The sequence below is a fragment of the Eptatretus burgeri genome, chromosome 12 (genome assembly GCF_056783735.1).
Source record: "Eptatretus burgeri isolate ZD-2024b chromosome 12, Ebu_testis_v1, whole genome shotgun sequence".
Taxonomy (NCBI): Eukaryota; Metazoa; Chordata; class Myxini; order Myxiniformes; family Myxinidae; genus Eptatretus; species Eptatretus burgeri.
Genome location: NC_140972.1, coordinates 11669779 through 11691518, shown reverse-complemented (window position 1 = coordinate 11691518; position 21740 = coordinate 11669779). Strand labels below are relative to the sequence as shown.

The 21740-nt window shown below is 43.1% G+C and overlaps 1 protein-coding gene across 11 annotated transcripts in view; it reads right to left on the bottom strand.

Annotated features, from left to right (window-relative positions):
* Positions 1–21740, bottom strand: part of LOC147015096 (ras-specific guanine nucleotide-releasing factor 1-like) — a 167416-nt gene that overhangs the window by 33186 nt on the left and 112490 nt on the right. For 9 of the 11 annotated variants that reach the window (XM_085849517.1, XM_085849518.1, XM_085849521.1 and 6 more), the window contains 6 exons: positions 20579–21093; positions 13242–13334; positions 12988–13097; positions 8425–8537; positions 6132–6192; positions 1612–1707 (listed from right to left, as the gene is read on the bottom strand). In XM_085849517.1, coding sequence (XP_085705643.1) covers positions 1612–1707; positions 6132–6192; positions 8425–8537; positions 12988–13097; positions 13242–13334; positions 20579–21093 — 988 coding nt within the window. The remainder of the gene's footprint in view (positions 1–1611; positions 1708–6131; positions 6193–8424; positions 8538–12987; positions 13098–13241; positions 13335–20578; positions 21094–21740) is intronic. The other 2 variants (XR_015050216.1, XM_085849519.1) reach the window with 1 other exon arrangement.

Here is a 21740-nt window from a genome sequence, read left to right as displayed (position 1 = left end):
GATAAGTGCTTGTTTCCTCGATAGCTCACCTTCCATTGTTCAAATGTTCAGAAATCGATTAGATGCGCTGCGGATCAATTTAATAGTTAGGGAACGAACAATGGAGACATCCCTCCCCCTCTTCTGTGAAGAGGAAGAACGCTGCCGTCCCGTGACTCATGATGTCAACAACTCCCTCCCACCCGTGGTTGAGCGGGGGGGGGGGGGGGATGGATCACGAGGGCATGAGTCACGCCAGGCGTGGAGGAGGGGGGGCGGAGAAGGATTAGGACGCGATCCTTTCCTTGTTTTTGGTTAGTAAGCTTTTTGCTTCGGCAGAGAGTAGTCGTTCAGCAGACCTTCGGGTCCTGCTTGGCTTGGGTTAGGGTTGAGGCCTTCGGAAGCTTTTTACTTCGGCTGGCTCAGTAAGCTTCGGCTGAGGCCTGGCTCGGGAGGAGGTTTTTTGGAGGCTTTTTGCTTTGGCTTGCTCAGTGAGCTTTGGCTTCTGCTTGGCTCGGGAGAGCTTTTTGCTTCAAGCTGCCCTGTTTGGAAGGAAGTTAAGCCGGGCGCTCGGCTCAAGCTGCGAGTGGTGGCTTCTTCTTCTCGGTTTGTGGAGCTCTTTGTTCTCCATTTTGGTTCCCGGCTTGGTGCGACTCATCAACCTCTTGGTGGAGGTGGTTCCTCGAGGAAGCGACGCATCAATGGGAAGGTTCGCGCCTCGTCTCACCAGCACATGTTGAGAAGCGCGGGAGGATTCACAGGAGCTCGGGAAGGATCGCGGCTCGGCGATTGGATCCAGCTCGCTCTCGCTGGAGCCCGGGTCCGAACAACTTAAAGACCACATGAGGTGGAGAGGTTCGAGATAGGCTCTGGGTTTCAGCTCATCTGTCCTCTGAGCTGGGGCTCGTTATTAAAGGCCTCTGCCACCATTTCTTAGGTGTGTGTGTGTGTGTGTGTGTGTGTGTGTGTGTGCGTACGTGTGTCCGTGGGCCCGTCTAAAAGTAGGAACTGCTGTTAAGTGCAAGTGACTGTACATAATAAGTAGAGGGTTGTAGTTCTTTTGTCGTGCTTTTGTTGCTTGGATAATTGCATACGTGTTTTGCCTTGTTTAATTGCATACGTGCTTTATTATAATAAATGTCCTTGTGTGAATGTAAACCTGTTCATTGCGTCCATTCCCTCATTGAACTGCCCCATCTTGCACTCGGAATATAGTTGGTTTTTAAATATCCGATAAATAGAATCGGGTCCAACGAGGTCTGGCGATAATACCCGCTCGGTTATCCCAGAACAGAACGGACCGCTTAAGCGGTTCGTGTCCAAGCAGGCCTTCGCCGAGGTACGGTCCCTCAGGAGGTTACCCGCGCGGGTACTTAGGTATATCGATATTCGGCGATTGACCCTATTTCGCGTGGGTAGAATACGGACTGGGCCGTGGTGGGATTAAAAACCCACCCGCGACTGGTTTCTGGCATTGTTCCAGAAAGTCACGACTGGATTGTCCGTTCGGTGGGCGAAGCGACCGCTATTGGTTAGACGCGGTCGTTCACACGCCTACGGGCGGGAAATCTACAACAATATATAGATACATACAAAAAATTTAAATGTTTCGTTTTTAAAAGTTTATTCAACCGTTTCGTTGGAGTGTTTCCTTGAAGCGTTCTTCAAGCATCGGTCTCGACAAGCTTCCATGGCGATACCACGGCATGGTTCTCCATGGGAACATCTCTGGAGTTAGTAAAGCAAAATAAATTTGATGATTACAATGAGTCAAAAATCTTTTCAGTTGTTATAAAACAATGAATCACCACATCACGGCAAGATAGCTGAGAGGTATGCACGCTCGCTATAAGCTATGTAGCCTGGGTTTGAATCCTGACAGCTATAAACTGTCATCCCGGAGTTTTACAGGCAGGGTGATTCATCAATTTTAAACTGGATGTTCAACTGGACATCACATCTGCTGGAATTCCCCCCTCTCCACTTCTTACCCCTCTCCCTCTCCCACCCCTCTCCCCCTCTCATCCCTCCCTCCCCTCTCCCACCCCTCTCCACCTCCCATCCCTCCCTCCCCTCTCCTCTCCCCTCCCATCCCTCCCTCCCCTCTCCCCCTCCCTCTCCTCTCCCCCTCCCTCCCCTCTCCCTATCCCACCCTCTCCCCCTCTCATCCCTCTTCCACTCCCTCTCCTCTCCCTATCTCACCTCTATCTCTCCCTCACCCCTCTCCCTCTCTCTCCCTTCCACCCCTCTACCCCTCTCTCTCTCCCACCCCTCTCCCTCTTGTTCCTACCGTATCCCCCCTCTCTCTCTCTCTCTCTGAACCCTCCCCTCTCTCCCTTTCTTCTCCCCTTCCTCTCTCTCTCTGTCTCTCTCCCATGACTCTCCTTCTCTCTTCCACCCCTCTCCCTCTTTCCCACCATTCTCACTCTCTCTCTCCCACCCCTATCCCTCGCTCCCCACTTCTCTCACCCCTCTCTATCTCCCCCACCCCTCTCACCCCCCTCTCTCTCCCATCCCTCTCCCTCTCCCTCCCTTTCCTCTCCCCTTCCTCCCTCTCCCTCTACCACCCCTCCCCTCCTCAGTTAACAGGACTGCTAAGGACTAATGGTTTAGTTTCAAATTTAAAACAGCTTCCCCAGAGTGTAGCATGCATGAATCAGATTCAGAGTGAGCTGACTGGAGGGGTGCAAAGGTCGCTGCATATATGAGTATGAATGTGTGCAGGCAGACCTTTGCCAGGTAGATAGCATGGGTTTTAAATGCTCCTGCCTGGTTTTATATAGAACCCAACAGTTAAAAAGATGTTGCTGTTTGGGCACGTTTTATCGCCTTTCCCTTCCCCTCCCCTCATGCCATCTTCCCTTCCCCTCAAGCTGCCTTTACTTCCCCCTTTAATATTTCCATCAGTGAAGTGACGGGTTGTATTTGCTGGTATGTATATGTGTATATGCATATATATTGACGAGAGCATGAGGCAAAAGACTGAAAACATGAGGCAAAAGATTATGTGGTCTGATGAGAGGAAAATTGAACTCTTTGGCATGAGTGCAAAGCGCTATGTCTGGCAGAAACTGAGGACAGCTAATCACCCATCTAACACCATCCCTACCATGAAGCATGGTGGTGGCAGCATCATGCTATTGAGATGCCTTTCAGCAGTAGGGACTGTGAGACTTGCAAGGATATAGGGAACAATGAATGGAGCCAAATACAGGCAAATCCTTGAGTTAGAACCTGCTTCAGAGTACAAAAGACCTTCGATTATGGCGAAGATTTACGTTCCAACAGGACAATGACCCGAAGCATACAGCCCAAGCAACACTGGAATGGCTTCAGAACAAGAACATGAAAGTCCTTGAGTGGCCCAGCCAAAGCGCAGACTTGAATCCCATTGAGAACGTGTGGAAAGACATGAAGATTGCTGTTCACTGATACTACACATCCTACTGGACAAAGATTCAGCAAATTTACAATGAAGAATGGGAGAAAATGCCATTCTTCCTTGTATGTATGTATCTTCTATACATATACATACACATATATATATATATATATATATATATATATATATATATATATATATATATATATATATATATATATGTTTGGTAGTACAAAATTTATAAACAGCAGAAAGAAGAATAGACATTGTCAAATCATTTTGTCTTGCAGTTCGTCAGGACACACCCAAGAATACCGGATATTCAGATGCTAAAGAAAGCAATTTATTTTCTCAGACAGTTGGGGATTGACTCTTAGTATTGTTACTGACACGAAAATACCCATCATGGCCTTGATGCACCGAGGAATCCTGAGACCTTCCATTTTAATGGATCCAGGTCAGAACAAATGCAGTGTTTGCACAAACATTTTTGTTTGCAAAGAACAGGAGCTCACGTGTGTATAAATGTGGCTACAAGAACACGTAAATGTACTTCTGCATGAAGACATTCCACAATCTGGAACCGTTCCGTGTGATAGTCTTGGACACATTCAGGATTGTTGAGGAGGTGCTGATCAATGGCAGAATCACTTTTTTGAGCGGGCATTCTTGTTGGGATCTTGCATGCACGGGTTGGTTGTATACGACAAATCTCCAAGTTGTTCCGGATTGCCAATGGAATGTGCTGCTTGATCTGATCCTCCAGTCTGAAGGATGTGTGACGTACGTACCTGGCATCACACCGGCACTGAAATTCATAAATACCATTGTTCAGTTTTATGATAGGGAGAAAATCTTTCTGGATTGAGGGGAACAATTTATGGGTTCGTAAAAATTACTCTCATTGCAACAGAGCTGTAACATTGTGAAACTGACCATTTCACCGGTTGTTCAAACTTTTGAGAGATTTTACCTCTCCGTGGCTGCTTAAGGTAAACTGGACGCTTGTCTGGCCTAAATACAGTGTCCTCAGACCGATTGGTAGTTTTGCGCTGTATAAACCCACAGATGAGTCACTCAGGATAGCCATTGTCACGGAGAATGGCTTCAATGTGTTCAATTTCAGCAGCAAGTCAACAGGGTGAACAGATGGCCCACATTCTATTAACAAGGGTGTTCATAAGGGCTATCTTGGAGCATGTTGAGCTGAAGGAGTCCCTCTGTGTGTACTGCCCAATGAAGTTAGCCTTGCAGGAGATAGTCGTCAAGAATCCATCCTCAGTCTTCTCGACTAACACATCGAGAAAGGGGAGTACATTTGACTGCTCCGTCTCAAACGTAAACTTTTATGTGGGATGGAGAGCATTGAGACGTGTGAGGAAGTCAGTCCAGGTGGTAGCAGTATTGAAGATTGCAAACGTATCGTCCACATATCGGTAATATACCGTACGTCAGAGGTTCACCATCAATTCATGGAAAGGACGCTTCTCATGAAAGCCGACAAAAATGTTTGCGAGCGGTGGACCTAATAGTGATCCCATCGCTACTCCATCTACTTGTACATACATGTTGTTGTTGAGGCTAACTCCACTGCTTGTGTTTCCGAGTTCATGAGTTCCGCAAAGACCACTTCAGAAATAGAGGGTGGGTTGAGGTTGCTACGGAACAACGATTCCATACATATATTAATAGTTTCTTGGAGAGGAACATTTGTGAACAGGCTGGATATGTCAAAGCATTCTGGTCCCGCTCCAGTTCGCTGAACTCCAAGCAGATGGAAGATGTTCTTGGACAAATGTCAGGGCGAAAATCTATCAGCGAATTGACAGGTAAAAGTGCCTAGTATGGCATAGTATAGTACTAGCGATACCCGTTCACATGCACGGGATAGCAGTACAACATAACTGGTAGCAGACGACAGACCGTACACGGGGAATAACAAAATACGCATTGTGCAAAATGCAAGTGGTACTATGGAACGCCAAGACTTCCCAAACATTGTCGGCATGTCCGCTAAGTGCCACAGCAATTTCATAGGGATCGTGTGACGGCGAGCCGAGTTTTTTAGTGTGCAAGCTTGGTATTATAATTGAGATAGTACAGTAAAGGTACATATATAAATGGCAAGAATGAGTTCCCAATACCACAATCCAACAGAGAGCTGGGCTACCCAGTGTTGAGGCACTAATTACATCTGCTCAAATTATGTGGACAGGTCACGTCATTCGTATGCCAGAGCATTGGCTCCCAAAAATTTTATTTTATGGTGAGCTGAAGGAGGGAAAACGTGCACCTCGAGGACAAAAAAATCTGTCACAAAGACATTGTGAAAAGACATTTGAAGAAAGCAAACATTAACATCGAGAACTGGGAAGAACTGGTAGAGATAAAAAAACAAAAAACAAAACTAAACAGTGGAGCACTGTCGGTTGCTACTAAGTTGAGATGGATGAGCAACAAAGAGAGGATGGATATAAATGCCGTCATCTCCAGTTGCACAAAGTCGGCAATAAAAACTGACCGACCAATTTCCTTTGCCCTCATTGCAACAGAGGATTTGTATCCAATGCTGTTCTCACTTCCCATCATCACGCAGAAAAGTGCGAACCCATTCGCCTCCATGGTCATTGTCGTTTGCGACGGATAGCTGAAGATATATGTATACAGCACATACTGTATGTGACTTCAAACAGCAATATCTGTAATTTGTAAATAAAAATCGGAGAGAACGTATATCATTATGTCACATGACTAACGATAGCATGCATACCATCAAGGTGGCTCGCTCCAGAGTGAGCTGGCTTTCCTCTGGCTCTTGCTGGGTCAGTGTCCTGTTGTGATAAAAATACAAAGTGAGCATCATACATGCATTAAGCAATCTGTTTCATTTGTGGTACCAATCAACTATATATCTTGGACCAATTACCTATATACCTGGTACCAATTACCTATATACCTGGTACCAATCAGCTATATATCTGGTATCAATCAATCAATGGACGGTACAAAGTACAGGAGAATCCTTGATGAAAACTTGTTTGAGTCAGCCATGAATCTGAAACTGGGAAGGAGAGTCACATTTCAACAGGACAATGATCCGAAGAACAAAGCTAAACCAACACTAGAGTGGCTGAATAAGAAGTAAATGAATGTTCTTCAGCGGCCCAGTCAAAATCCTGACTTGAACCCAATTGAACATTTATGACGAGACTTGAAGATTAGAGTCCATCGACGATCCCCATCAAACTTGGCAGAACAAGAGCAATTTTCACGTGAAGAATGGGTGAAGATTTCACCATCTCACTGTGCAAATCTGGTAGAGATCTACCCAAAAACACTCATAGCGGTCATTGCTGTAAAAGGTGCTTCCACCAGGTACTGACCTACGGGGCTGAATACTTTTACAACCAGTGAATTTTAATTTGTACATGTTTTTTGCAGGTATTCCTGACATGCAACCTCCTTCAACTTTGAATGTTTGTATTGATCTCTTCAGTTATGAATAAAAAAGTTCATTTTCAGGTTGGCATACGTGAGACGTAGTTAATGTAATAAGAGAGGAGGCAGTGTCTAATTAGGTGTTTAGGGGCTCTTGTTTCCCTTCCCCCAGTGTTCATGTCAAACCGCGTTCCCCTTCCAGACATTCTGCAATGTTCCCCGTGTAATCTGTCTATTTGTTTTACCATTCCCCTCACAGCATGGGAAAAACTATGACAAATGTGGTGGCATGATCTGATAAGGGGCTTCCTTCACGGGCCAGCGGCAAGCTAGACACGTGAACGGAGGCCCCTTCCTGAGCCAATCAGCACAGGCATGGGATTCTTGTGGGAGGTCAGACAAGAAAGCTCCAGAGAGAGAGAGAGAGAGAGGACACAGTGAAGAATGGCGGTGGTGTGGAGATCCTGCACTGAGTGAGTGAAGAGTGAATATATATGTGGAGAATACCACACTGGGGTGAATATCCCACAGTCAATGTGTGGAGATAGTCCTGAGGATAACATCCTGCAGGTGTGGAGATCGCACTGTGCTTCGTGATCCGTTGAACAGCTCTGCGGACAGGTTCCACCAGTCTCTCTAATCTGTCTTATTAACTCCTGCTATGGCCCATGTTTCCAGTATGAATAAGATGCCATTGAGTTAAATAATGAAGTTGTCAAGATACGGTGATCATTAGGGATAATAATTTTAACATCCATTTTGTCCATTTATTTTCTCTGCTTTGGCAGTCGTGTTCTATTCTCTTCTCCATCACTCCGCTTCTTATTGTTAATAAACCTTGTTCAAGTGAACTTGTTTCATGGCCATTGGGGGACGTGAAACTCCAATTGTGTTTTGTTAATTGGTGAAATAAACCCGTTTGACGGGTGAATTGTGATCATGCATTTAAGGCGCCATTTAAAAGCGAGCCACGGACAAGCTCCGCAAAGCTTATTCCTGTTGACACATTTGCCACACCACGTGCTTCTTAAATGTCCAACCTGCACAGAAATTACAGGCAGATGTGGTAACCTCTCATCTTCTACCCAAATCCTCTATCTCATCTCATGGTAACCTCTCATTCCAGCTCTTCCATCAGCCTCGACTTTGTATCAAAAAAAAAGAAGCCTTGTGTTAGTTTAGTGGTTAAGGTGGCTGGCTTGGGATCTTAGGTTCCTGAGTTTGAGCTCCATTTACTGCTGAATTAACACCAGATGGGGTTGACTCAGTCTGTCATGCTTCTGAGGTTGGCAAAATGAGGACCAGTGTACTGGTAGAGGGGCACAGCATCAGAGGCATAGTCGCGCCCTAACAAAATGATAGCTACCCGGCAGCTAAGCTGCCATATGCAAAAATAAGAAGATCCCCTACCTGCCTGGCAGTTCAGCAGTGTTGGTAGACCTCCCATCACTGTAACTATGCTGTATATAAAGTGTGTGTGTGTGTGTGTGTGTGTGTGTGTGTGTGTGTGTGTGTGTGTGTGTGTGTGTGTGTGTGTGTGTGTGTGTGTGTGTGTGTGTGTGTGTGTGTGTGTGTGTCTTAAGCACTAATGTGTTGAAGGTTAAAGATTTGGCTGCATGACTTACCGAACGATGTTACTGACTGCACGGCGCTCAGCACTGGGCAAAGCACTGTCACGTGAAATCTCCTGCAGTAGCCCAAGTGCCTGATCCCTCAAACCACTGTCCAGCTCAAAGTCCTGCCATTCACAAAACATCCACATCTCATCTCGAAGAGATCTACAAAATGAATGATTTGCAGATAAACTTATTTCAGTTACAGATAATTATGTGATTAATATTATTATGTTATGTATGAGAACTTACCTGAGCATGATAGATCATTATGTGGTTCCCAAACTACCATTGTTGGTTTCTAGCGTAACTCTAGACAGACGGAGTTGTTTGGCAACAGAGACACCCCCTGTTGGTGAGCACTGAGTGATCAGAGCAAAAAGGGATACTTGGAGTGGAGACAACTGAGGTCTTCTGGTTGTTTAATTTTGCACCCTAAAGTCACTGACTCCCAGTTTGGATGTTGACCCTATTTTGTACTGACAAGTTCTAATTGCAGAAAAACACATGTCCACAAGTGGCTTTTCTAAGCAATGATAAATTTTATCTTCATCATCCATCACCAAACCTTCCATGATATTTCTCTTCCACCAACATGCAGAATGATATATTATAGGCATCATTAATTCTGCCATACTCATTACACTGTGCACAAAGCAAAAAGAGGGGTGAAGCAATTGATTCACTTTGTCTGTCTGTCTGTCTGTCTGTCTACAGACATCAGTCTTTGATCGAGGAACAACTTACTTTCAATTTAATGTTATATTTTGAACACTGCAGAACAAGAATTGGAACATGAATCAGAACACAAACGTATAGTTTAGCAGTACTTTGGCTCTGAAATTGGCAAAATGTATGGAATCTCGTCCCAATCGCGCAAACACAGACAGGAGTAAGGTAATTAGTCTCTTACCGGTTTCACAAAAGGGGACTATAGGTTTGCTCTCCGTCTGCCTGTCTGTCCGTCCCACCCCTGGTTTTTCAGTCTTTTTTCCATACCCTTTAACATTTCAACTGAAACATGGTACATGGCTTTAATGATGATAAATTACAGAACAACTTCAGGTTTCAGAGCATTTCGTCAATTTTTCACATACTTTTGCCATTTTTGGACTTGGAAAATATTGTTACGAATTTGGAAACCTATCGCACACAACATTCAGGTCCTATAGATTAGTTATATCGGTAAGTATGTGTTTTATAGATAGCTTCCTTTCCCTTGTCTAATGGGTAAAAAAATGTCCATGCGCTGATTTATTATTATAGTTAGGGTCTTATTGGAAAATAAAATCAGCAACGACAACAGGGACGACCATTGCGGCAGTGCTGCAGAGAATGAGAACAGCCCCGGGATTCTCCGCGGCCCGAGTGGGGGGAGGGGTCGATCCGGCAGAGACGCATAAAAGGGGAGCGAGAAGCTGGTCAAAGGAGAGAGCGGAGGAGGGAGGAGCGAAAGAGCGGAGGAGCGGAAGAGCATTTCCCTGACCTGGACCTCTCGTCTTGCCGGAGCGCTCGTCCCAGGGAGCCTGTCTGGCCGGTCGTGGTCGACGCTGTCCTCCTCCTCACCACAACTGAGAGCTCGAGCGACGCCAGTCCCCACAGGTACCGCAAGGGGCACCCGCCGGTGTCCGGGTTCGGCTCGCCTCTCGCCAGACCGACCAACTTGAAGACCGCACGAGGCAGACAGGTCCAAGATAGGTCTCAATGAAGACCAATTGCTCTGGTCATTTTTTGGGGTATTTGTGTGTGCGCGTGTGTGTCTGGGGCCCCGTCTTTAAGTAGTAAACTGTGAAGTGCCTTTGCTGTATATAATTGCGATTCTCAATATTCGGTTTAGTTCTGCTCCTTACGTGCTTCCCTTATTCCCCACCTATTGTATAAATAAACCCCCATTTGTTCAATGTTTCAGCTCGTTCGTGTCCATTCTTTCATTGGCTTCACATGCTGCGTGTTGGGAATTAGCTGGCAATTGCCGTTGTAACGGGACAATCGGACCGACGGAACTCGGCGATCAAACCGCTCGGATCGCACACGGAACGAGCACGATAAGCAGCTCGTTCCGTACGGGTGCCGTCAAGGGTGTGAAGACTTGGTAGATCGCCACGTGGTCTCTAGGTATTTTGAAGATTTGGCAAATAACCCTGTACCACGTGGTGGAAATAGTGACCCTTCACGGTCCAAAAAAAGGACCCGTACTCTTCGGACATTTCCGAAGAAGTACGATGATCTGAATTCCGGGCGATTGGTCGAGCCGACGCTGCAGCTCCATCTCGCGGTCGTGCTCGCGGCCGATGTCCCGCCCCGCAACAATATCACATATTATACATGGGTCAGTTTTCAACTGTCTTGACTCCACCCCACTGCTTTACACCCATTGGCTGGACAGGTGGCCTGACTCCACCCCAATAAAATCATGCACCGCCATTCCATGAAACAGCACAGTTCGGCAGACCTCAGGCCTTAGGTCTGTGAGTTAGTCCATGGCCTAATGAAATTGGAATGATCCCAGTTCTATAACCACGATGTATTATATATGCACATAAGCCGTACGCATGTTTTTGCTTCAATCGGGTTATTACTTACGAAATATTTATATTGATGACTTCTGTCATCTGTTTGTGTGTTTGTGTGTTTGTTTGTGTGTTTGTTTGTAGGACGATAACTCGAGAATGGAAGAAGCTACCAATGTCAAATTACACCACGTGATTCAGGAGGGTGATGGCTAGCGCTGATTAGATTTTGGTCAAAATCGGTCAAAGGTCAAGGTCACAGTGAGGTCAAACATTTGATTTTTGATGGTTTGGTACAGAATCATCGTAGAAACTTCTGGTTTGCGTCGCTACCTTCTCTAGAGACAGCGTTTATTAGACAAGGTCAGAGGTCAAGTTGATGATTTCGTAAGTACCAATCTATGACTGCTTGTTTTTATTATTTTTCTTTTCAGCACTGAACGCACAATTATACACCACCCAAGTAAACAAAATTCATTGGGACCGGAAGGGGACTTGTATTGAAAAGCAATTCTCGCTCTTATTTTAAAATGCAATTCTTTACCGAGTATTATTTTTATTACTTGCAAAATCGAATATTTTGCAAGTTTTTTGGTCAGCCGATTTTTTTTTTGTCTGTTTGTTTGTCTGTCTGTTTATTGCCTACTGATCACAATTTTAAACCTATCATCATAAAACTTTACCAAGTAGTAGTAGTCTCAACTGAGAAGCCTATTGATATTGAGGTCAAAGGTCAAAGGTCATCTTAAGGTCCAATTTCTAAAATCGTCATTTTTCATCCAATTGACTTGAAATTTGAACAAGATTTGCACGTTGCGTCACTGAATTGGGAAACCAACTATTTTTAAGGTCAAAAGGTCAAAGGTCAACTCAAGATCAAACTTCTAAAATCATCAATTTCAATATGAAAAATAATAAATTTTCATCCGATTGACCTGAGCTTTGATTAAGATTGTCAATTTTAATCTTAATGAAATGGACAATTTGATGTATCCATGGCAACCTTTGGAGAGGGGGGAGGGTAGATTTTGCAAGTATCGTGCTCTGCACGATGTCTTTTTACAGCGTGGCGACATCGCGCTGTTATATAATTGGCTATTCGGTCCTGTGTCTTCTGTCACGTCTTCTGTCACACTTATGGCCTCGTATGTCCCTTTGATCTGAGGGCTATAAATATAAATTTGTCCAATGTCACAACTCTTCCCATCATGCATGCTAATTCACCATGTTTACATTTAAATTTTATAACTGCAAAATTGTTTCATCATTCTTAACCTAGACTTTTACTGCCCCCAGCCGCACGATAAAGTATTCACTTCTTGTTGTTGTTGTTTTAGTCTGTCTGCCTGTCTGGCGGTTAAACAAAATTGAAAATCATTCCAAACAGGAAATTTGCTGTTTTTAGGGATGTCATAAAGGACACAAACAACAGGCACGAATAACTAATTTAACATGCTAAATAGGGTGGTACAAAAACAGTTCATCAACTGCAGTAAACTTCCAAAAATAAAGTTTTATTTTCTATAGCCATTAAAGTTTTTATTTTATTTAAATTAAATGATATACTTGAATACTGTAGAACACAAATCACATTTTTGGCACTTCCAAAAACCTCCAGTTTAGCAGTACTTGTCCAAAATATGATACTATTTCATGCCATCACGACCAATTAAATTTGCTGCACGTGCTCTCAGCATTGGGGAATGTCGAGATTCAGACAAAATGGCGGCTCCTAGAAAATATAGATTGTACTCGGAAACACAAAGCAAGAGTTTGAAAGACTCTTCCCATGTCCTTTTTCTCACGACTTTGTGTGGCAAAGTGTTCCATGAAATCTCCAGTTCATATAACAGAGTCTAATAGTGAAAGGTGGGTTGGGGGACGGGAGGGGGACTCTTCAATCGCCATGTGATGCTACGTGGCCATATTTTGGGTCCATCTAATCGTTTCACGTGGTGTGTCGAAACATCAAGCATTGGCGTGTTAAACACTAATATAAAAAGCTGTGTACAAGCACCAGGGAAGGTTCATTAAAATTAGGGACCTCATTGCATGTCGACCTCACCTGTCCATGCTTTGATGCCCAATGACGAAGTACATTGAGCACCCGGTTGGTGACTGCCTGGCGTACCAACAGCTCACGGTCGCTGACCCGCGGTTCAGCCAGGGGGAAGCCTGTCAAGAGACATGAGCAAAATATACTTTAGATGCAATAAAATGGGAAAACAACCTCAAATAACATGAAAATGTTTAGGATCTGCTGAATATAAAATGTTTTTCATGATAACATATATCTTACACCTTAATTAACAGATATACCTGCCAACGAAAGGCGCCGGATCTTCTCATGCCTGCCCCCAGTGCTTGCCTCTACGGACCCTGTGTGACCTCCGGCATTATTCGAGGAATTTTCTGAGTAAGAGATAATTGAAAACAGTTTATAACAATGGTAAGGAAAGTAAACAGCACAGTTTAACCAACAAACGGTGACAATATCTAGTCAAACACATAACAGTGTTATTTAGAGAAATTAACTTTCCCATTATTGACAATTTAGTTTATCAGTCACCACTGAACCTGAACGTATGACTGCTGAGAGCACATTATGTAAACCAAACGTACATGCTTCACCGAGCTGTGAGGAGTATATTTTATAATTACATGAGCAAAGGTAGCCAACATTGCCCAGGATCAAACTCATATCCATTGAACGACCACAACTAATCACATATTTCGAGACAAACATTTTATTTATCAAGCAGCAGAATATTGAACAGAAATATCAAAAAAATTGAACATATTATTGTAATGCTTTTGTGTAGACAATATGGCCTGTGGGCTGGACACAGGACTACAGTACACTCCCTCCCTCACCCCCCCCCCCCAACAACCTCCAACAGTGCCCAACTTGGTTGGTATATTTTTGTTCCTTGGGATGTCCCGGGTGATAACAAAGATGTTAACATGAAATATCTTGGGATGGAACTGTACTTGAGACACCTTGTTGATAGGTACCCATAATGACGTGAAGTGACTTTCATACTCTAAAATTTCGGGGGTATGGTTGCTTATCAGGCTCCTGTCTCATTTTTAAAATACTGTTCCTTGAATGTTGTACTTATATCATTTGAAATGTTATTCAATTGCCTGTTCGATGGTGTATCAAATGTACATTTCTGATAAATAAATCATCCAAAGTCATGCAATCACAACCTATACTAATAAATGCCAGTGTGTGTGTGTGTGTGTGTGTGTGTGTGTGTGTGTGTGTGTGTGTGTGTGTGTGTGTGTGTGTGTGTGTGTGTGTGTGTGTACTCCATAACTCCAAAACCATGAAACCTAGCAGCATGAAACTTTGCCTGCACATGAAGAAAACTCCAAGGAAGTGCATGACTGAAAATTGGGTGTTTGGATTAATTAAAACACCCCTTTTGAAGATAATTAATGACCTTATTTAATTATATCCTTCATCAGGTACATCCATGGATACCCTAGGACACTTCGCTGGCCCTCAATGGGGTCGTAATTTGTCATTTTGTTCGGCCTATTCAAACATGCCTTAATTTGGAAGCACGATCTGCTCCCATGGGCTAATTAAAGTATATAATCAAAATATTATATTGGATTTGAGAATCGGATCACGTGGACTAAATAAGTGTCAAAATCTGGAGTGAAATCCAAAAATTTTAACAAATTCACGATTTTTATAACTAAGTGTATTTATTTCAGCAAATCATTAAACTTAATCTTCTTCACTCAATATAATCGTCTGAAAAGAAGAATAAGTTAAGGGATGTTCAGAAAGTTTAGGAATGTAACTTCATTGAGTGCAACACTGTGTTTCATAACCTACTTTTGCAATACATGACGGCATAGTCCACAGGGGTCCTTTGTTTCGGCAATTATGTACGCAGTTTACTCTTTCTATTTTGGGCAATCTGCTTATATTGGAAAATATAAATATACTATTGTAGTTCTGCCAATATATTAAGAGTCGGTAGTTTCTGCAAGCGAAGACGAAGAGGAGCTTTTTTGTTGCTACAAGTGAAGAGGCTTTTTTTTGCTCTGCACTGTTTTGTACGATCTAGGTTTTATCAGGTTTTCCTTTGTCCTCGTGACTGTTTCTAAAACAATTGGTTATCAATCAGGTGTGCTGAACAAAGGTTATATGGTTTCTCTTTGTGAGTTTCAAAGCAAAATATATTTGATTAGCGAGGTACCTGTGCTATGCACGGGAGGGGCTGGACAGCCAGTTCGTGAAGGACTTGGCCAAAAAATGGTAAAACTACAAATGCTGAATCCGTGAATGTCACGGGTGGAACCCCTCACGTAATTCCCTCATTCTGCTTTAAACTGAATCTCTCTATATTTTCATTCAAACAGCATCATTCCAATCACAAATTAATACTGTACCATTAATTTAACAAAATATAATATTACAAACACTCTTGAGGTAAACGAAGGGGAACGAAATTCTGACGTGACATCTGGATCGGGAGCAGCTTCGTTCGGATCGAAACACAAAATCATAATTTTATTTAGGTATTTATGAAAACTCCCACCCACCTGAGGACACCGGCTGGGACCCCAAAACGTTCCACAGAAGGCTTGGTGGAGCTAGCCCCAAAACTGAGGGAGTAGTTCGAGGTTGGACGGATGGACAGATACTCCTGCTTGAAAATTTAGACAACACTTGATTTCTGAGCCGTTTGCTGTGTTCCCGTGTTTTATAATTTATGGAATCATACTTTTTTCCACTTATCACATGCAGCTGTTTATAAAGATTAATGTTTCTGCACAACTCCCTGAAACATCTAAAATGCAACATTGTTTTTATAATTTGTTTATTGAAATTTCCTCAAAACAAGGGTGAAAGCTAATCATGGTTTCTGGGTTGTATACAGTATGTACTACGTACTGTAGTCAATAATCACACTGACTCCAATCTGCCGATTCGCAAAAAATTGCCGATATCAGCCAAGCACGTGTGTGTGTGTGTGTGTGTGTGTGTGTGTGTGTGTGTGTGTGTGTGTGTGTGTGTGTGTGTGTGTGTGTGTGTGTGTGTGTGTGTGTGTGTGTGTGTGTGTGTGTGTGTGTGTGTGTGTGCGTGCGTTGTTCATAAAGCATAACATTTTCTCTCCGCTAACTCCCCTCCCTAATCCCTCTCTCTCTTCTCTCCCATTCTCGCTCCGCCCCATCTTAATACAGTGCAGCATCCTCCCACACCTCTCTCTCTCTCTCTCTCTCTCTCTCTCTCTCTCTCTCTCTCTCTCTCTCTCTCTCTCTCTCTCTCTCTCTCTCTCTCTCTCTCTCTCTCTCTCTCTCTCTCTCTCTCTCTCTCTCTCTCTCTCTCTCTCTCTTTCTCTTTCTCTTTCTCTTTCTCTTTCTCTTTCTCTTTCTCTTTCTCTTTCTCTTTCTCTTTCTCTTTCTCTTTCTCTTTCTCTTTCTCTCTGTCTCCGGATATGTCCGGGCAGTGATTATCTCCAGACAGTGTCTGTGTCGGGGCCAGGTTTGTTTGTCTCTGGACGTGTCCGGACTGTGTATCTCCAGACGTGTCCAGGCAGTGTTTCTCTCCAGGCAGTATTTATATTATGACTGGTAGAAAATAGATTTCAGACATTATTTTGTTTCTATCTACACTGTTATTCCACACAGAATCATTTTGATGAGACTATAAATCGTAATTAACGCTCCACCACACGTCTGCCTTCCCTTCCTCTCACCTCTTGAGCTGCCTTCCCTTCCCCCACTCTCCTCACTCTCCCTCTCTGCTTGCTCCACTCCCTCCTCTTTCCTCCTCCACCCTCCTCATTCTCCTCTCTCCCCCCCCCCCACCTCTCTCATCCTCCCCTTCTTTTTTTTACCCCTCTCAGTATTCCCGTCAGCGAAGCGATGGGTGGTATTTGCTAGAATTAAATAATCAAAGCAAGTACTTCATCAAATTTCTCAATCAAACTAACAGAACTTATTCTTATTATTTATATATAACTTCAAGTACTGTTTAATATCGACTGCATATATTAGAGAGGTCGCTTGGTAAAGTTTGGAGACTAAATTTGACAGCTTGTAATGATTTTTCAGTGCACACAGACAAGGTATGAAGATTACATCATCGCGCAACTTATCCACACAATGGCTCATCGCAAATGACTGTGGAGTCTACGGGCAATGGAGATTCAGAGTTCACCTACTACACTCTAACCTTACATTAATTATATTTTATTATTCATTTGGACGTCCTGGATGAGAAAATTTACATTAATTTCATGCATATTTTGATAGAATTGTACTTTAGACCCGATATTTGTGGATTATCAGATGTTATAAAAAGTGATTTTTCATGTTGAAATTTAAGGGGTTTGTGTGTGGTTCCTTAACAGACTGTCCATCCCATTTTGAATGTTCCATTCCAAGTGTTCTCTATTATTCGAACAGTCATTTATTTTCCGACTTCAATTTTGTAAATAAGATGCGTATCTGGTCTCAAAACTGTATCAACCACTATGTACCAACCAGCACCACTATCAGGGAATCACAATAACGATTGAGGAAAATGCTCCATCGGATGTTTAAGTAAACTCCATGAAGCCATGTACAATAGTTGCCTCAGCTATGATGTTTCACCATGGTCCATAATATAGACACGTCATTATTGGTGGTGACAGCTATGCCAGTGTCGGAGTTCTTTCCAAAAGATAACATTGACTGATACCATCCAAAGCTGAATAATGGATCACCCGGAGTCAACAAAGAAGAGAAAGTGCACGGATAGTGAGGGGTTCGAGTCGAGAAAGAAAGAAGACCGTGTGCTTCACTTCAGTGTTTCCAAGTGTGAATGTTTCACATTCTTCCCTGAAACAACATTTGCTGACAAGAGATCACAACATTTGCACGAAATATGACTCTGACGACTCGCACAACCACCAGGTTTTACATCAAGGATGGAAGACACTGGTGAATTCATACCGACTGTATATGAGGAGTACCAGATGGACTGTTATCAATGTTTTACAATGAACCTAAATAGATTGGCCAAATATACTGAATCGAATCTTAAACATATCATTTGCTCATCACGTAGCTCAAGGAGATCCTCAGCAGATAGAGACAAATAGATATTCAAGCCCGACTGCACATTCTGTAACAAAGAAGATCGTAAAAAGACAAGGATCAAGGGTTTATGGACAACTGAATCTACTTCAAGATTTGAATTTGATGGAGGGGAAACTATCAAAGATATTGCAGTTATGAAAAAGGATGCAAGGCTTCTTGCACGGATCAGAGGATTGGACTTCTTTGCTTGTGAAGCACAGCACCACTGAAGTTGTCACCGGAAATATGTCGCTGGTGAAGGAGTGGGGATGAGTTGAAATGAGTTCAAAAATTAAACTTTAACTACTCAGTAATCTAACGAAGACGCATGATAGATTAAACTGGTTTGCTTTCTGCAATGCTTCTTCACCACTTTGGACAATCCCACCTGGAGATCCCGTAGCTCGGGCTTCAGTGACGTATGACCTTGCACTCTGTTAGATTTTCATCTTGGTGTACGTCATTCGAACGTTTACCACTTTTAGTGATCGATGGGATGTCTGGAATGGTTAGCCATTGTGTGGATAAGTTGCACGATGATGTAATCTTGATACCTTGACTGTGTGCACTGAAAAATCATCACAAGCTATCAAGTTTGGTCTCAAAACTGTACCAAGTGATTCCTCTCGTAGATACAGTGGATATTAAACAGTACTTAAGGTTATACATAAATAATCAGAATAAGTCCTGTTAGTTCGATTGAGAAATTCGATGAAGTATTTGCTTTGATTATTATTTGATATTGTGATTCCATGACCGTTCGGATGAATATTCATCACAAATGCACATTTGATACATCAGTGAACAGACACTTGAATAACATTTCAAATGATATACGACATTGAACGAACAGTGGACTCAAATGAAAAAGAAGACCAAGAAGGAACCCGAAGAAAAGTAAAGGGCAAAGATGGAGTCATCAGGAGGAACCTGAATAGGATTCGGGTTTGAGCCGCTACTCCACAACCCTCAAACCAATCCAGAACCAGCCAAGTGAGTCTTACAGAAAAAATTCTGCAAAAATTCACTTCTCCTGAGAGAGAGAGAGAGAGAGAGCGAGAGATACCCACAACTTCTCCTGCTAAGCAACCATACACACAAAATTTGAGAGTACGAAACTCGCTTCACGTCATTATGGGTACCTATGAACAAGGTGTCTAAAGTACAATTCCATCACAAGATATTTCATGTTAACATCTTTTTTATCACCCAGGACATCCCAAGGAACATAAATATACCAACTAGAGTACTGGTGGGATTTTGGGGAGGGGGGTGCACTGTAGCCCTGTCCAGCCCACAGACAAATATTAACTGGTTTTCCCATCAAGGACCAGAATATATTTCGATAATAAATGATGTTTATTCGACTTTTTGTTTTTTGATATTCTATCTAAGAGGCATTGAAATCTCATGTAATCCGGTTGCTCGTGGGACCTTCAATGAAAGAGAGACAATTCTAATTTGGCTCATACATGCGTAATGGGAGTTTCTCGCCCTATCTCTCGATGGTCCTTGCTGTCGGTGTAGTTACCGGATAACGTGATGGGACTGGTCCTCCACAATGGAGAAATAACTCAAATAATAACACCTCTCTCTTTCTCTGATGTACCATACTCTTCACAGAGCGTCAGCAGTGCCGACGCAGCTTCCTGAGCAAGGAATTGACCTTTATATATTAGATTTGCTCATCCCTTTATTTGGGCGGTGCATGAAGACCACAGACCACTGCCAAGATCACTCCCAAAAATAAAAAATAACCCGGGGGTACATACATGAAGTTAAAACATGCCTACTGCATATGTGCAGACATAATGTATCGTGGTTATATACCTGCGATAATTCCAATTGCATTAGACCATGGGCTGATACCTGAGGCTGGCCTATGCGGCTTCACAAAATGACGGCCGTATGATTATTTTGAGGTTAGAATTGTGGGCGTGGTTCAGGTGAGCTGTCCAACCAATGGGATTGAGTTATAAACAGACAAACAGACACAAACTCTCCCAAATAAATTAGATTAGAGCTTTTACAATAATCATTAAATGAGACAAGCACTCAGGCAAAATATATCTAGCTACATGAGGTTAGAGCATCTATACTTCCCTTCCTCTCCCTCCCTCTTAATGCTTTACTTTCATGATGTATTCCTTGGCTATTCCCCCCCATCCCCAACTCCCAACTATCCCTTGCATAAGTAATATGTTGATGATCCCTCAGGGCTTTAGAACCTTGCGGAATCAAAGGATAAAGAGCAACTAGCTATACAAGATTAGTTTCATTCTTCCAGTACTTTTTAATATCGGCTAAATGATACAAAATACGAAACAACTCGAACTAAAATTCGATTCGAAACAACGAAACAACAGTTCGAAACTCGAACTAAAATTTCACCACATAGGAAAATCAAAAAGGTGAATGATACCTGTGGATGGAGGAATGAAATGAAGGAGGAGAGAACATCGTGGGAGATCGAGTCATTATGGGCATATTACAGATGATGGCCTAATCAAAACGAACAGATGGAAATGAATTAAACATCTCAGAGAGACAAATGCAATGAAAACCTTGCTTGGGGTCTTCTGGAGCTTCTTCCTCATGTGGAATGGGTGGCGATTCCCCTTGGCCACTGTTGGGAGGTGTCGTAGGTGGTGTCACCTCCGTGGGTCCCTCAGCACTAACAGCAGTTCCACTGCCACTTGCAATACTTTTACTGAATGGCTTGTCAAGTAATCCCAGAGTGGTGAGAGACATTTTACGAGCCCGGATTGCAGAATCTGGAGCACATACAGCACTGAATGTCACACCTAAGGCAGGAGGGGTCTGCAGAGAACATTTCCGTACACGAGTGGGTGGCGATGAAGCGAGGTTCATAAGCGGTGGTGTGAAGGATAAGCTTGGTGGTGTCAGTGGCGTCACGCCTGAGGAAGAGGTGCTCAAGATCGGCGAGGGAGAGCCGAGGCCTGGAGTTGGAGGTCCAAGCGGTGTTGAGAACTTGCGACAGGCCCGTGGAGATTTTGGTGGCTCAGCCAATGCCATGCGGTTTACATGCAAGCTGGGTGTGAAAAAGAGCTCCAAGGACCTTGAGGAAAGAGATTTTATAAAATTAAAATGTCATTTAATCCTCCTGTCCCAGTATTTGTTTATTAACTGATCAACACCAGCTTTACTGTCTGATCAATCCCAAATCCTGTGTTGGTTAGTCCAATGTCTCATGTCCTCGTCATGAACGTAACACATGTACAAGCTCCTCCAATAAGCTAAGACTGCAAATAATCAAGAGTGATGTTGAAATAGGGACAGATTGAGACTATTTTGAAGAACTACTTGTAATCTTTCAGCAACTTCATGAACCTTTGAATTATCACCAGAAAGTGTACAAGGATATTGAGGAAAAGAGAACAGGTTAAATTTCCTCAAATCAGCATGAATCATGTGGCGTGGCAATCACAAGTCAAACACATGAACTGTGACACTAACAACATGCATTTCTATTCGTAATTGATTTGCTTTGAGCTTTGAATTCCTGAATTCTTGCCCAGCTACGAGTGGCCGTCCCAAGAGTTTCCGCAAGTAATTTGTAAAAACTGCAACAATTTTTCTCCTTTAAAAAAGATTACATGGAAATTCCTTCTTGTTTCTTTCCTGCTTATGAAAATGAAACTCAAATTTAAATGTCTCCTTCTCCCCCTCTCTACCCCACCCTCCCTGCTCATGCCCCCAGCTGCC